Source organism: Balaenoptera physalus (genome assembly GCF_965194825.1).
Source record: "Balaenoptera physalus genome assembly, chromosome: 10".
Classification (NCBI taxonomy): domain Eukaryota; kingdom Metazoa; phylum Chordata; class Mammalia; order Artiodactyla; family Balaenopteridae; genus Balaenoptera; species Balaenoptera physalus.
Genome location: NC_138889.1, coordinates 65,164,095 through 65,181,682, shown reverse-complemented (window position 1 = coordinate 65,181,682; position 17,588 = coordinate 65,164,095). Strand labels below are relative to the sequence as shown.

The window sequence follows — 17,588 nt, the reverse complement described above, 5'->3', positions numbered from 1 at the left end:
GGTCGGGTGGTCAGTGGCGGTGGGCGGCGAAGTCGAGGCACCGGTCTTGGCCTCCGAGCCCGCTGGCCGAGGGCGGCTCCTACCGGTTGGCGGTGCGTCGTCGCGGAAGCCCCCGGAACCACAAGTCAGCTGCGCAGGCGGAATGCTCCGGTTTGTGCCTCTCGGGTCTAGTTCCCGCAGCCTGGCCGGCTCTTGCTGGTTGTGATTGGTTGGTGGTGGGGGGGAGGGCCGTCCCGCCGGCAACTAGGGAGGTTGGCGGTTTTGTGACTTTTTTCCAGTCGTTTAACTACGACTGAGAAACCTATCATTCGCCTGAATTCTTTAAGTCACTCCTGAAAGCTCGGCTGCAAAATGAAAAGCTGTTAGGTTACATCAAAAAGTTTTTCCCATTGCTCTTAATGAGAGGAATTTTAATGCATTCCAATCCACGTTACCCAAAACCACATTCAAACAGAAAAAGTAGTTGAAAAAAATGGAATAATAACAATTTTAAAGTTTTAAAATGCAGTTTGTACGTAAAATGTGTTAAGAATAAGATTTTTTGCGTTGCCAAGGGGAAAGAGAGAACTTGATAAGTGGAGGGTTCTTTGGTGGTATAGAAAGAAGAGGGAGTCATTCTTTGGATGTGCCATCTTTCCCTCCTGCACCGTTTTCTTGCATTTTTCAACCTTCAAAGGACTCATAGTTATGTAGTATTGAAACTGCGCTTTAAGATAAATATTGAACAGAAAGTCACCTGAGGGACAAAATAAAGGCAAATGTGACAGCACTAGGACACTCGCCAAAGTAGCACCTAAGCAAGCATAGGACACTAAAGCCTTTACCGCTTCATCGCGAAAGAAAGGCGCACCTCAGGAAAACAAAACATTTTGGGTTCATTCTAACGAATTACACAGTTCAGATTCGTTCCTCACGATATTCTCTGAATGGAAATAAGTATGAAAAGTAAATTGGTGAACTGTCTTCACCCGAGATAGTAATGTCTAAAGCCACTTTTTAAAAAAAATATTTACTTTGTGTGGGAATGTGTATATATATATTATGTGTTACATTTTTTTATTGCAATAGCCATATAATCTTGAAAAGGGTAGTGCAAGGAGGCATTTTTATGATGTTTCTGATTTTAATGGGTACTCTTTTAAGGCTTTGAGATTTTTTTAGCATGCATAAATGGAAGTTAAAGTATAAATGCATCCCATCAGTTCATGTGAGGAATTGCAGTAACAAATTTTTATTATTAAATCATTATTATATTTCTAAGGTAAACTTACCTGTTGGGATGTATTCATTTTTAAATATATTAACGAATTTTGTTTGCTCATACTTAGAAATTTTACATTTCTGGGCATAAAGGGTATTAGCCAATAATTTTCTTTCCCATACCTAGCTGGGGAGATTTTTCCCAAATTTCTTTTAGTTTTCAGTCTATTCAGATTTTTAAAAATTTCTTGACTTGGTTTTTGTAAGATATACTTTTTTCTATAAGTTATCCATCTTTGTTTAATTTGAAATTTTATTTTATCAATAGCCATGTCCTGTTTTGCTTTCTCTCTTTTTTGTGACCAGTGTTGCCAGAAGTTTTTTATCTTTTCAAAGAACTACACTTTTTCTTTGCTGATCCTCTGTTCTGATTTTATTTGCTGCTATTGTCTTTTTTCCTTTCCATAATTCTTTGGATTTACAATTTGTATTATTTTTGTTCTAGATTTTTAGGTAAGACACTTAGTGCATTAAGAGTTTCAAAAAACATTTCTTCTGATTGTTGTATCTAAGTTTAAATTTTACTCTCCATGTACTAGTTAACAGCGTGCCCTGAGCTGTGATACATGGTTATTTTCACTGTTGTTCCGTTCCTAACATTTTCTCATTTTCATCATTTCTTGACTCATGAATTATAAAGAAGTATGTTTTTAAAATTTCAAACATATGGATATTTTTGGTTGTTTTCTAACATGCTCTATATGATATCCATACGTTGGTATTTGCTGAAACTTGCTTTATGACCTGAAGTGTATGTGTGCTTGTGTGTGTGTTGTGTGTCTAACAGTCCACGTATGCTTGAGAAGAAAGTATATTCTCTAAATATTGGGGTAGAATTCTTTCCTTATATAGCGATGTTCAAGTCTTCCATATCCTAACTTATTTTTTATTTGATAGAGTTGTTGAGAACTTTTAAATTCCCATAATTGTAGATTTATTCATTTCTCTTTATTTTTATGTCCATTTTTGCTTCATGTAACTTAAGATTATATTGTTAAATGCATGAAGATTGAGAATTGCTATGTATTTCTGGTGAATGATTTTATTACATAATGATCCTCATTATTCATAATATTTTTTTACCTTAATTTGTTTTGTCTGACACTTATGTAGCTCAATATTTTTCAGATTTTTTTCTGCCAGCTTATGGTGTGCTGTCTGTTAACCATGCCTTTCTTGCCTCTTTTTTCCATCTTTCCTGCCATCTCTGGTATCACATGATTTGACTTTATTCCTTTCTTTTTCCTCTAACAATATGGAAGAAGTTATGTTTTCTATATCTATTCCTTGAATGATTACCTTTAATGTTTTTATTGAGGGCTAACTTATAAACACAAAATTTACAAGTTTACGTATAAAATCTTAAATTTACTGCTTAATTAATGTTTACATATGTGTACATCCGTGTAAACATGGATGACCCACATCAAGATCTATAACCTTTCCGTCACCCCCAATTGTTCCCTCATGCCCCTTTCAAAATAATACCTTCCGCTCAGAGGTAACCACTTTTCTGACTTACATCAACCAGAATTTTGTTTTGCTTGTTCTTTGACTTTATATAAATGGAATAATATAGAATGAACTCTTCTGTGTCTGGCTTATGGCACTCAGTATATTTTTGAGATTCATCCATGTATTGTACACACCAGTAATTGCACTTTTTCTTTGATTTTTTTAGTCATTGTATGACTATACCAAAATATTTTTTTTTCCATTTTTCTGTTGATGGACATAGGAGCTTGTTGGGGAATGATTCCTTTTTCCTCCAGTTACCACAATGCCCTCTCCCCATATAATCAGTCCCAGATCCCACAATACATCCAGAATCCATTCACTTAACTACTTCTGCACTGCAATCACCTTCATACCAACTACCTATGTCCCTTGGCTGGACACCTGCTGGGGACACAAAGTCTTATGAGTGGGTAAAATGGTCAACAGTCCCAAGGGTCTGGGACTCCTTGACAAGGGAGCCTCATGTCCCTTGTCAAGTATCAAAACCCATTGGTGATCTGTACCCGGAGCTGCAATTAGATTGAGAGACTATAGAAATGTAAGGGTTGATAGAATTTAAGTGGAGGTTTGGATGAGAATTGGAATGTTTAAACAGGCTTTACATGAAATGATTGGGTCTCTCTGTGTCTTTTACCTGAGTGTATTATGTGGATGGATATTGTAACTGACTGAGGAATGTTTCCCCTACCTACTGTTGTAAAACACAAGACGTAAATTTCTCTTTAAGCAGCATTAATAGGACACGCTAAATGGGAACAAGTAAGATTGCCTGAACACAAACGATGCGACCAACAAGGAATTAATTTCCAAAATATACAAACAGCTCATACAGCTTAATATAAAAAAAATAAACAACCAAATCAAAAAATGGACAGAAGACCTAAATAGACATTTCTCCAAAGCAGACATACAATGGCCAACAGGCACATGAAAAGATGCTTAACATCCCTAATTATTAGAGAAATGTAAATCAAAACTACAATGAGGTACCACCTCAAACCAGAAGAATAGCCATCTTCAAAATTCTACAAATAATAAATGCTGGAGAGGGTGTGGAGAAAAGGGAACCATCCTACACTGATGGTGGGAATGTAAATTGGTGCAGCCACTATGGAAAACAGTATGGAGGATCCTTAAAAAACTAAAAATAAAGTTACCATATGATCCAGCTATCCCACTCCTGGGCATATATGCAGAGAAAACTCTAATTAAAAAAGATATGTGCACCCCAATGTTCATTGCAGCACTCTTTACAATAGCCAAGACATGGAAGCAGTCTAAATGTCCATTGACAGATGAATGGATGTGGCATATCTTCATACACACACACACACACACACAATGGAATATTACTCAGCCATAAAAGGAATGAAATAATGCCATTTGCAGCAACATGGATGGACCTAGGGATTATCATACTAAGTGAACTAAGTCAGACAGAGAAAGACAAATATCATATGACATCACTTATATGTGGAATCTAAAAAAATGATAAAATGAACTATTTACAAAACAGAAATAGACTCATAGACATAGAAAACAAACTTATGGTTACCAAAGGGGAAAAGGGGGAGGGATAAACTAGGAGTTTGGGATTAACAGATACACACTACTATATATAAAATAAACAACAAGGACCCACTGTGCAGCACAGGGAACTATCAATATCTTGTAATAACCTATAATAGAAAAGAATCTGAAAAAGAATATATATATATACACACACACACATATATAGACATACATATATATCTGATTTACTTTGCTGTACACCTGAAACTAACACAACACTGTAAATCAACTATACTTCAATTAAAATTTCTTTTCAGAAAAGATTGCCTGAGCCCACACAGTATAGAATAAAACTTTGAATGCTGGTATGAGTGAATTCTCTGTACCAGAGACCTATGTGGAGTGTAAACAGGTTTATAGCAAAAGCTTGTGAACACTCCACAGTAATGACTACTGGGACTTGGACTAGAGAATTTCCATTTGAGGGGCAATTACTAGCTTGCTATTGAACATTAATTGAAACTGTCCCTATGACTGAAGGACAAAAAAATAATCTTCTCACCTCGCACCCATTAGTATGGTTACTATCAAGAAAAAAAAAAAAAAAAAAAAAGAAAAAGCCAGAAAATAACAAATGTTGGGGAGGATGTGTAGAAACTGGAACACTTGTGCACCTACTGGTAGGAATATAAAATGGTGCAGCCACTATGGGAAACAGGGTGGTGGTTTTTCAAAACATTAAAAACAGAATTACCAGATGATCCAGCAATCTACTTCTAGGTATGTATAAAAAAAGAATCGAAAGCAGGATCTCAGATATTTTATACCCATGTTCATAGCCACATTATTCACAATAGCCAAGAGGTGGAAGCAACTCGTGTCCATTGCCAGATGAGTGGATAAACAAAACGTAGTATATATGTACAGTGTAATATTATTCAAACTTAAAAGGGAAGGAAATGCTGACACCTGCTACAATATGGATGAACCTGGAGGACATTATGCTAACTATTTAAAATAAGCCAGTCACAAAAAAGACAAATACCGTATGGTGATTTCACTTATAAAAGGTGTCCTAGAATACTCAAGTTCATAGAAACAGAAAGTGGAGCAGCGGTTGACAGGGGCTGGAGGGAGGGAGAAATGAGGAGCTATTGTTTAATTGGTATAGAATTTCAGTTCTGCCAGATGAAAAAGTTCGAGGGATTTGTTGCACAACAATGTGAATATACTCAACACTACTGAACTGCACATTTAAGAATAGTTAAGATGGTAAACTTCATGTTATGTGTTTTTAACCACAACTAAAAATTTTGTAAATAAAAAATAAATAATAATCTTAAAACCTGAAGTATCAGTGATGTCTTGGGTGAGGTCAGAAAAACATGTTAATGGGGAGGGCAGTGGCCAGTAGAGTTCCATAATAAAATGGAAATGGTTTGTATAGGAATATGTTATCAGAGGAATGCAGAGTTACTCAGTGGATTCACAAGCAGGTGTACTCTTTTCTCCAAGGACTGACTTTGGAAACACATGAGGAACTGCCAGAGTCTATTCTATGGATAGTGCCCTGTAAACAGCTTTTCAGCTGACCAAAAAAGAGCTGCTTCATTTATGGATGGCAGTTCCAAGGTGAACGGACCGCATCCTGTTTGGAAGGTTACCATATTGTTCGAAGAAGGTAAAAACCAATTAGTTCAGCAGGACTTTTTGGTCCTCCTTTTGAGTAGGAATCCAATGTAATAATGAAAAAAAAAAAAACCAGTCAGTTCAGTGAGCTGAATTATATCCTGTTTTCCTAGCAATGATGGAAGAAATGAACGATGATAAAAAGCCCCTACGTTTGAGCTTTTACTGACTCATCGGTGGTGTCCAATGGCCTGGCCTTAAGGGAATGGAAAACTGGCATATTAAAGGGATGCCCCTATGAGGCACAGCCATATTGAAATCACTATGAGAATTTGAGGGATGCATTACAGTAGGACATGGTGATGCCCGTAGGAAGAACCGACTAGCAGGTTCACAAGGTGGTTGGAACTGACTAGTGGATATCCTGGTGTGCTTGGTTGAGGAGGCCACCTGGGTGCATAAAATGAGTGGACACTGAGGGACTACAGCAATACAGAGATGGACTCCGTCTAGACATACCCCTCTTGCACCTCTGAAGCACAAACTGCCACTAAGAACTGTTTTGTTTGCCAAAAGAAAAAGAAAAAAAAAAAAAAAAAAAGACAGAGCCTGCAGATGGGATGTTGCAGATAACCTTGGAGGGGGAAAGACCGTGAACATAGCAAGTGGCAAGTGAGTCAGATGCTGATATCCAATGGGTCTTGACAAGAACAGATCCTGACTCTGGTGTAGACTTTGCTTACTCAGTGATAGATGCAAATGCTCAGAGTACTATAAAAGAACAGTACAGAAAATATTATACCAATGTGGATCACCAAGTGACATTTCTTCAGACCAAGGTACATACTTTACACCCCATAGTGTGAAGAGATGGACAGAGAGATATCCTGCTCAGAGTAATAGTTTGATAGAGAATTGGAATGGGGAATTAAAGCATCAGTTGTCTAAAAGGCGGGTAGATATAGGCATGAGGGGCTCTCTTACCTGCATGAGTGTGTGCTCACACTCAACATGAGCGGGACTAAGGGAGTGTCCTCACGAAATAGAGTCCTCTTTTTTTTTTTTCTCCCTGGTGGATATGCGGTGGAGAAGGATACTAGTATGACTGTGCAATCCTTCCCACATGGAAGATGACTGATGACCATAAGTTTTTCTTTCCTTCCCACCTCACCTCACCTTTCTTTTCCTTACATAATGGTCACAGGATCAGGGCTGCAACTACAAGTCCCAGAAGGAGGGATGATACCCAAGCAAGAAACTATAAATTTTTATGTCAGAATTCCTAAGGACCTGATGGAGTGGATTGTCCTGTTACCCTTTTTGGCAAAACTGGGATTAACAGTGAATGCAGCTATATTGTCTAATGGTAAAAACGGCCATGGGTTCTGTGTCTACATAACTCTACTCTAAATGAATGGGAGGTACTTTCTACAGGAGTACTGCTGTCTGCAACCTAGAGCAGCATAGCGGGTGCCACGCTCCCTTCCAAAAGTGGAAAAGTTTGGGTATAAATGGAGAGAGGGAGAGTAAAGGAATGAATAAATGGGTTATATGAAGAGGGACACCCAAAATTACATTAACACTCTGAAAGCGGCTCCAAGCAAGAGATGATATTATCTCTTAGCTCGATGAGACCACATGCCTGAAAGAATGGAGCTACACAGTGCAGAGGCCACTCCTGCTTTTGGAACCTGCCAAGATCAAATGGAAGCCTGCAAACCTGGGTGGCCTCATCCTGGGAGATCTTTCATACAATATGAAGACGGACTGGACGGAAAGGGACTCTGGGAACGTGCCAGTCTCTTTTGACTTTCATTTTCCAAGTTATATCTACCATAATGCAATACGGTCTTACACTTACATTGTTGTTAAAATGATAATACTGACATTGATAGTCAAATGTACTTGGAAATTGAGTTAAAAACCTCCTATTTCTATTCTACAGTGACTCCTCCAAATGTTGCTGTATCTGTTACGGTCAGACAGATACGATCTTTTTGCTATAAGGGATCCACTGTCAAAGACCAGGGGGTAGCCTATGGGACAACAAAAAACATTTATTTGGTCTTTGTCTAAAACCCTTGCAATTTCCTGAGTGATAGGAGTGTCTTTTATTGTCCATAATGAGACCCTTTCCACCACACCTGAGGAACCTGAGGTAACTCCTAACGGGGCACCTAGAGAGCTTCAGGATGGGGACTGGTCACCAGAGGAACCAACCATGAGATTAGAGGGTTAGAACCTGACCTCTGGGAAGGGGGCTGAAGATCGAATTCAATCACTAATGGCCAACGATTTAATCAATCCTGCCTATGAAATGAAACCCCATGTAAAAACCCTAAACAACAGAGTTCAGGGAACGTCTGGGTTGGTGAACACAGAACGTGCTGGGAGGATCATGCACTTGGAAGGGGAATGGAAGCTCTGTGAGTCCACTCCTCCCCACCCTGAACTTGCTCTTCATCTGGCTGTTCATTTGTATCCTTTATAATAAACTATAATCAAAGTATAGCACTTTCCTTAGTTCTGTGAGTCATACTAGAGAATTATAGAACCTGAGGGGGATTGTGGGAATTCCCAAATTTGTAGTTGGCCTGGAATCTATTGTGGTAATCAGGGAGAGATGGTATGTCATTTTCCAACAACAGTCCTCAACTCTCTGACACCAGCTGGGTGTCCTGTAATTCAACTCATTTCTGACACTATGTATCTAGAGTTAGCACAGACTGTGCAGCTTAAGGCCTCAGTTCCAACAAAACTGCTCTCACTTCAGATGCCAGCTGCAAATGGGGTCCCCAGATTTCTGCCTGGCCAACTACAGAGCAACTACAATGAAGAGGTTCTGACATACACGGTCTTTGTAAATTCCACACTCGTGGTCTGGGCCACTCATTTTGAAATATTTTAAAGTAATAATATCTGAAATTATAAAAAGGCATTAAATAGATGAGTATTTTGTGTGTTTACCCACTGTCCCCCATGTACCCATGAAAAAGAATGTCTCATACTATTTTTCAATCCTTGTACAACTACTGGCAGCAAACTGTAGTAGATTTGAATGATGAATGAAGGTACGAATACCAGTGAACAAGGAAGGGTCCACCAAAGGAGCTAGAACCAGGCAGGGGGGTGGGGGCACTCCCTATGGAGTCTTTCACTGGCGACACTGGCACCAGTATCCTCCAAGAGAGTAACTGGGCCAGGGTACCCTAGATGGAGATTTAGGGGGCAGAGGAGCTCCAAGATGAAGAAATGTATTACCATCAGGGAATAGAGATGACATTTCAAGAAAAATAAAAAAGAATCACACTCCTCACTCTAAAAATTAAAAAAAAAAAAATCTCTGCAAAGGGCCATGCCCTGACAAGGATGAGTTGCAGAACACGAGGAATCGTCTTGAAGGTCCCTATCTCCTCAGGGTAGAAATTCCTAAATCAATTGAATGAGATCCCCATCCTTCCTACTAGGAAGGTCAGGGGAATTTCTCTGGAAGCAGCACCAGTGCCTGTAGCCTGGGCCCCTGAATCTGTCCCCGGTATCTTCAGGGACTGAGTTCTAATCCAACCATCCAGACACACAGAGTGATCTTACGACTCTACACCATGCCACAAACTCCTTGACAGTGAGGAGGGAGCTTCCCAGTTAGTCTGAAGCTTGGGCACCCTCTCTTTTTTTTCTTAATTTAATTTTTAAAATTGTGGTAAAATACACTTAACATAGAATTTAGCACCTTAAGCATTTTTAGATACACAGTTCAATAGATGTGATATTGTGATTTATAATAAATATATATTTTTGTCTTGGTCCATGGTTCCTGGCTCACAGCTCCTAAAACCCTTGGAATTTCCTAAGCAATGAGAGCAATGGGAAATATTTAATATTTGGTTTTTGTCGTGGGTTTCTGAAATAGCTCCAGAGCCATAAAGGTGAAAGGAATGTCTTGTTATTCATAACAAGCCCCTTTCTACCACACTTGGGTTTATGTTAATGAGACAACAGTGAGCCAGAGAGCCGTGGTTTCCGCCCTTATTGAACTTAGGTTGTGGTGAGGAAGACAGACAAAAAGAAATAAAATAAGGAAATCTTTGTGTTAGTGGTAGGAAAGGAAGAAACACTGATGCATTGTTAGGAAAAGGGGAGAGGGTGGTACTTACGATAGAGCGCTTAACCTCCTGGAGGAGATAATATTTAAAGGGTGGCCCACAGCCAGATCTATGAAGAGTGGAAGAGCAGAGTAGGCAGAGAGGATCACCTGCACAAAGGACCAGTGGTGAAACACTTGGAGCATACAAGGAATTGGGAAGAAATTACATTGTTTAGTGAGAGGGGAGAGTGACATATTGGAAAGCTGAACCAAATTATGCAGCCTTTTGAATACGAAGAATTTGGTCCAGCTCTAGTAACATTCACTTACTCTCTCATTCAAAGAATATTTCTTGAACATCTGATATAAGGCAGGCATTGTACTAGGTGAAAGAGATTCTGAGGTGATGACAAACAGTAAAGGGGGCTGTTGAATTAAAAAACTAATTACATCTGAAAGACAAAAGTACTAACAATAGTCTTTCTTCCCTCTGTTGCTATAAAGGAACCTGTTCATTTTCACCCTTTCCTCTGCTCTTAAAGAAGGATATTTATTTTCTGGTAGAGGTTCTGTGATGATCTACAAAATAAAGAAATGAAGACTAAGGAAGGAAAAGAAAAATATTAGAAGGAACAATATATGCATAAGAAAACATACAAAATGATAAACTTAACGTTTATAGAGTGTTATTTTGTTTGAAAGTAATGTTGTCAAAGGTTTACATTGTGTTTAGGGGTCAAAAGATGAGGCTGAATGTAATCATTAGTGGTGGAAGGAGGGGGAAAAGAGACTTCAATATGGTTTTTGTTTTGTTTTTAAAGAAAACTACATTGAAAGCAGTGTAGACGATATAGAGTAGAATGCAGTATGAGAAGCCAGGAGACCAGACAGGAAATAATGACCTTAAAGAAACCGTAGCAGGAGACTAGAAAGAGAAATCTTTTCAACCTAGTTTTCCATTATAATTTTCTCTTTTACTCTTAAGTGTGCTGATGATACAAGGTATGATATGTGTTTTTTTCCTACACCATGAAGCAATTAACTCCATTCGCCTCAGACAATGACCTGGTGTCCCACAAATTTAACTCAATTCTGACACTATCTACCTGGAGATAGCATCAGATCCAATAGGTTAAAGGTTCAGTCCCACAAGACCGCCCGCACATCAGATGCCAGTCATAAGTCCAAGTTGCTACCTGTGTGTTTGACCAACTGGCTATAAACCCGAGGACCTCAAGACCCCTTCCTGAGGTTCAGTTAATTTGCTACAGTGGCTCACAGAACTCAGGAAAGTAGTTTACTTACTAGATTACTGGTTTATTACAAATGACAGTAAAGAATACGAATGAAGAGCCAGATGAAGAGAAACATAGGGCTAGGTCCTACACAGCAAGAGCTTCTGTCCCCAAGGAGTTTGAGGCCTGGCAGGTGGATGCATTCTGGTTACCTGGAAGTTCTCCAGATCCCTCCCTTTTGGGTTTTTATGGAGGCTCCATTATACAGGCATGATTGATTAAATCAGTGGCCATTGGTGATTGATTCAACCTCTACACCTACCCCCTCATCCCTGATTACAGGAGGTGTGACTGAAAGTTCCAACCCTTTAATTGGTTGGTTCCCCTGGCAACCAGCTCCACCATCCATAAGGGGTTTCCAGCTGTCACCTCAGAAACAACTCAGGTGTGGTTGAAAGGGGTTGTTATGGATTACCCTTTTCACCTCTATGGCTCTGAAGCTATTTCAGAAACTGAGGACAAAAGATGAAATATTAGAACAAAAGATGCTCCCATTGTTCTTATCAATGAGGAAATTCTAAGGGTTTTGGGAGCCGTGAGCCAGGAACTGTGGAAAAAGACTAAAATTTATTTTATTATAAATCACAGTATCACAGTAGGGTATAGATGGTTGTCCTTCAGACCTTCTCCCTCCTCCTTCAACCCAAAGTTCATTTTCTCCCCAGCTAAGAATAAAGAATGTTAGTGAGACATAAATATTTTTTTAGCCTCCATTTTATAGATAACTCGAAGTGTGAAAATACTAAATATCCGCCAACATCACAGAACTTGTAACTGATAGTAACAGGACTAAATCCCAAATCCTTTGATTTCAGATTCACTTGAGGTGTGGAACACAACTTGATGCCAGGAGCAACCCTCACTTGTGACAACCAAAAATGTCCCCTTGTTGGCCAAATCACCAACCAGAGTTGAGATCCACTGTTCTAAGAGGTGAGCATTGTTAAGAAAAATCATCCAAAACTTAAAAATAGGCAAAAGGTATTACTGGTATTACTGAGTGTCCTTTCACTGTAGTTCTAGGCATCGTCTAGCAGACTGGGGATTATCTGATTTTCTAGGGGTGTGTATCTTTATGTCAGATTAGTTAAACAAGGAGGCCAATAGACTGAGGTGGTTCTAATACCTTAGCAGCCTACTAAACAAACCAAAACATAAACCTATACATGCCTCAAGGTTAAGAAATCGAAGCCTAAGGACAACCAATCACAGCCAACTAGGCTTTTCCAGATAAGGAAAATGCTTAGGCTTTAGCCAATCAAATAATTTTCCAGTTTTGCATCTGCCTCTTTTCTATAAAAGCCTTTCCCTTAGCTCCTGGCCGGTGGAGTGCTCCTAACCATTTCTGGTTTGGCACTGCCCTATTTAGTTTTTTGTTTAAATAAACTCTTAAAATTTTTGATTTGCCTCTGCTTATGTTTTAACGGTTCTCTGACTCTCAATTCTATTGATCAGAAGATTCACAATTTTGTAAGGGTAAAGATTATCTTACAGAGACCTGACAGCAATGCAAATAATTCTTGTCCTCAATCAGTGCAAATTTCCTTTGTGATGGAAAAGATAATTCCAAAGTTTATCATTTATTGCCTTGTAGGACATTAATCAGTTTTGTATTTACCTTACAATGTTATTCTAACTTTAAAAAAAAATGCCTTTCATTCTACAAACAAATGCTGGAGAGAGTGTGGAGAAAAGGGAACCCTCCGACACTGTTGGTGGGAATGTAAATTGGTACAGTCACTATGGAGAACAGAATGGAGGTTCCTTAAAAAACTAAAAATAGAGTTACTATATGATCCCGCAATCCCACTCCTGGGCATATATCCAGAGAAAACTATACTTCAAAAAGATACTTGCACTCCAATGTTCAGTGCAGCACTATTCACAATAGCCAAGACATGGAAGCAATCTAAATGTCCATCAACAGATGAATAGGTAGAGAAGATGTGGTACATATATACAATGGAATATTACTCAGTCATAAAAAAGAATGAAATAATGCCATTTGCAGCAACATAGATGGACCTAGAGATTATCATACTAAGTGAAGTCAGACAAATATCATATGATATCACTTATATGTAGAATCTAAAAAAAAATTGATACAAATGAACTTATTTACAAAATAGAAACAGACTCACAGGCTTTGCAAACAAACCTATGGTTACCAAAGGGGAAAGGTGGAGGGGAGGGATAAAGTAGGAGGTTGGGATTAACATATATACACTACTGTATATAAAATAGATAAGCAAAGAGGACCTACTGTAATAGCACAGGAAACTCTACTCAATACTCTGTAATAACCCATATGGGAAAAGAATCTGAAAAAGAATAGATATATGTATATTTATAATTGAATCACTTTGCTATACACCTGAAATTAACAAAACACTGTAAATCAACTATACTCCAAAATAAAATAAAAAATTTTTTAAATGCTATTCATGATGGATATATAAACACTTGTTCATCAAATGCTTTGTAAACCTGCATCTCACTGGTTCCCTTACTAATGAATTGATAATGTTCTTTGACAAGAGTTCATTTTGCATTTGTATAACCAAAGGGCCATGATTTAGAAAGAGCCATGATTTGAAATCCTCAAAAATTATTTAACTGCATCACTGGATCCACAATGGACCAATTAGAGTCTTTGGAAGACATTTTAAACTAAAGCAGGGGAATAAAAGAGATCTTTTCCCCTTGGTTGCTAAGCTGAAAGCATGTGAGCTCAAAGCTGCCTGTGACATACTTCTACCACATTTACCCAATACCATAGCCTCAAAATATCTAAAGGAAAATTTTAAAGAACTATAAGAAAAAAAGAAAACTTTTCCATCATATTAAAAGATTTAAAGAAAATGTTCTCAATAATTTATAGATTGAGCAACAAAAATTAGTACAAGATGATTTGAACTGCATAATTAAAAAGCTCGATTTAACGGATATATACACATGTGTACACACTCAGTCATGGGAAAATACATATTCTTTTCAAGCACACATAGAAAATTGATTATATACTAGGCCATGAATTATATCTTAACTAATTTCAAAAAACATTTTCACATTATCTGAACTCTATTAGGTTAAAAACAATAACAAAAAGGTAACTTTAAAAATGCCTCTCATGCAACTCAATATAAAGAAAACAAACAACCCAATCCAAAAATGGGCAGAAGACCTAAATAGACATTTCTCCAAAGAAGATGTACAGATATCCAACAAACACATGAAAGGATGCTCAACATCACTAATCATTAGAGAAATGCAAATCAAAACTACAATGAGGTATCACCTCACACCAGTCAAAATGGCCATCATCAAAAAATCTACAAACAAGAAATGCTGGAGAGGGTGTGGAGAAAAGGGAACCCTCTTGCACTGTTGGTGGGAATGTAAATTGATACAGCCACTACAGAGAACAATATGGAGGGTCCTTAAAAAACTAAAAATAGAACTACCATATGACCTAGCAATCCCACTACTGGGCATATACCCTGAGAAAACCATAATTCACAAAGAGTCATGTACCACAATGTTCAGTGCAGCACTATTTACAATAGCCAAGACATGGAAGCAATCTAAATGTCCATCAACAGATGGATTGATAAAGAAGATGTGGCACATATATACAATGGAATATTACTCAGCCATAAAAAGAAACGAATCTGAGTTATTTGTAGTGAGGTGGATGGACCTAGAGTCTGTCATACAGAGTGAAGTAAGTCAGAAAGAGAAAAACAAATACCGTATGCTAACACATATATATGAATCTGAAAAAAAAAAAAAAGGTCATGAAGAACCTAGGGGCGGGACAGGAATAAAGACGCAGATGTAGAGAATGGACTTGAGGACACAGGGAGGGGGAAGGGTAAGCTGGGACGAAGTGAGAGAGTGGCACTGACATATATACACTACCAAATGTAAAATAGATAGCTAGTGGGAAGCAGCCACATAGCACAGGGAGATCAGCTCGGTGCTTTGTGACCACCTAGAGGGGTGGGATAGGGAGGATGGGAAGGAGACGCAAGAGGGAGGAGATATGGGGAAATATGTATATGTATAGCTGATTCACTTTGTTATAAAGCAGAAACTAACACACCACTGTAAAGCAATTATACTCCAATAAAGATGTTTAAAAAAAATGCCTAAGTTTGGAAATGTACAAGCGCACTTCTATGTGACATGTGGGTCACAGAAAAAAAAAATTCATGTAAATCAAAATACTTGGACATGAATGCTAATGAAAATATTCCATATACTGGATGGATTTGGAGGGTATTATGCTTAGTGAAAAAAGTCAGAGAGAGAAAGACAAATACTGTATGATATCACTTATACGTAGACTCTAAAAAATAAAACTAGTGAATATAACTAAAAAGAAAGAGACTCAAAGATACAGAGAACAAAGTAGTGGTTATCAGTGGGGAGAGAGAGAAGAGGGGAGGGGCAATATAGGGGCAGGGGATTAAGATGTACAAACTACTATGTATAAAATAAATAAGCTACAAGGATATATTGTACAACATAACCAATATTTTATAATAACTATAAATGAAGTATAACCTTTAAAAATAGTGAATCACTATGTTTTACACTTGAAACTTATATAATGTTGTAAATCAACTGTACTTCAATAAACAAAAAAGACTCCATGGTCAAGCATGGGAATTCGGCTAAAATGTAAATAGAAGGGAATTTATAGTCTTAATGCTTGTAATAAAAGAAAAGGTTGGAAGTCAATAAGAATCTAACTTAAGAAGTTAGCATACTGACAAAAATTCAAAGATAACAGAAATGATAAAATAAGAATTTACAAAATAAATTTATAAAATGAAAACAGACAAAATGTAAAGAATCAACAAAACCAACATTTGTTTTGACCACCCTATTTGATTCTTTGACTATTCTATTTGACTCCTTAACTACACTATTTATTGATAAAATTGCAAACCATCCCTAACACAGAGCTCTGTTTAGGATGAGGGGAGTGGTTTGCCTGGTGCACAAATTTGAGGAGATGCCAAAAAAATTCAGTAATCAAGATAAATAATATTTTAGGAAATATTTTTAAAAATCAAAATTAGTGCAAAAATATCCATGATAACCAAATATTAAAAATTTAAATAAAGACGGTGTCTGACCCTGAACTTGCACAACCCTGAGAATAAGTACCTCACTTGCCTCACCCTAATCCTGGCCATGGGTTACATGATAGCAGTGACACCAGGCATGTTTTCAAAATGTAAGTGGCATTGCTTCTAGTATATTGTTAGCTAAGGGTAAACAGTCCTTATGTTATGGAAGTACCTGACCAAAAAGACTAATTTTATTAAATGCCTTTTCAACGTATAATATATTAAGGTGGTTATTTGGTCTTTCTCCATCAGTCAACTAATACTTGTCCTCTCTTGTACTTCTGTTAAAAATCATAAGAATCATGGTAGGGCTTCCCTAGTGGTGCAGTGGTTGAGAATCTGCCTGCCAATGCAGGGGACACGGGTTCAAGCCCTGGTCTGGGAAGATCCCACATGCCGCGGAGCAACTGGGCCCGTGAGCCACAACTACTGAGCCTGCGCGTCTGGAGCCTGTGCTCCGCAACAAGAGAGGCCGCGATAGTGAGAGGCCCGCGCACCGCGATGAAGAGGGGCCCCCGCTTGCCGCAACTAGAGAAAGCCCTCGCACAGAAACGAAGACCCAACACAGCCAAAAATAAATAAATAAATAAATTAAAAATTAAAAAAAAAAACATGGTATATTTTAACTGTTAGAATTAATTTTCAAATATATTTGATCTTTGCATATATATTCATAAGTGACATTCAATTGTAAATTTATCTTTGTAAGTTCTATTATCGAAGTTTGTCTAACCTTATAAAATGAAATAGAAAAGTTATCTTCCTCTGTAACGCTCTGAAATTTAGTTTAAAAAGCAAAAGAATTTTCCTTTATCTGAAAATTTGTTAGAAATCCCCTTGATAAGAAGCATGTATTGGGAAGTCCCTGGCAGTCCAGTGGTTAGGACTTGGCGCTTTCACTGCCATGGGTTGGATTTCAATCCCTGGTCCAACCCTGGTCAGGGAACTAAGATCCCGCAAGCTGCGTGAGCGGCCAAAAGGAAAAAAAAAAAAAAAGAAGCAGCATTTATCAACTCCTTGGTTGGAGTTTTATTTGGGCAGCTTGGAAATCCTGTTGTTTACGAAGGATAAGATGCTCACTGCAGCTCAGGGCTGCCCTGTGAAGGGAATGCCACTTCTCTGATGCATACTTTCTTTTCTGTGTTTGTT

At 38.0% G+C, this 17,588-nt stretch overlaps 1 protein-coding gene across 1 annotated transcript in view; it reads right to left on the bottom strand.

Annotated features, from left to right (window-relative positions):
* Window positions 1-662: 662 nt before the first annotated feature.
* The window catches only part of NLRP14 (NLR family pyrin domain containing 14), a 54,802-nt gene continuing 37,876 nt past the window's right edge, over window positions 663-17,588 (bottom strand). The window contains 1 exon segment of the mRNA XM_082476784.1: window positions 663-706. Coding sequence (XP_082332910.1) covers window positions 664-706 — 43 coding nt within the window. The 3' untranslated portion in view covers window position 663.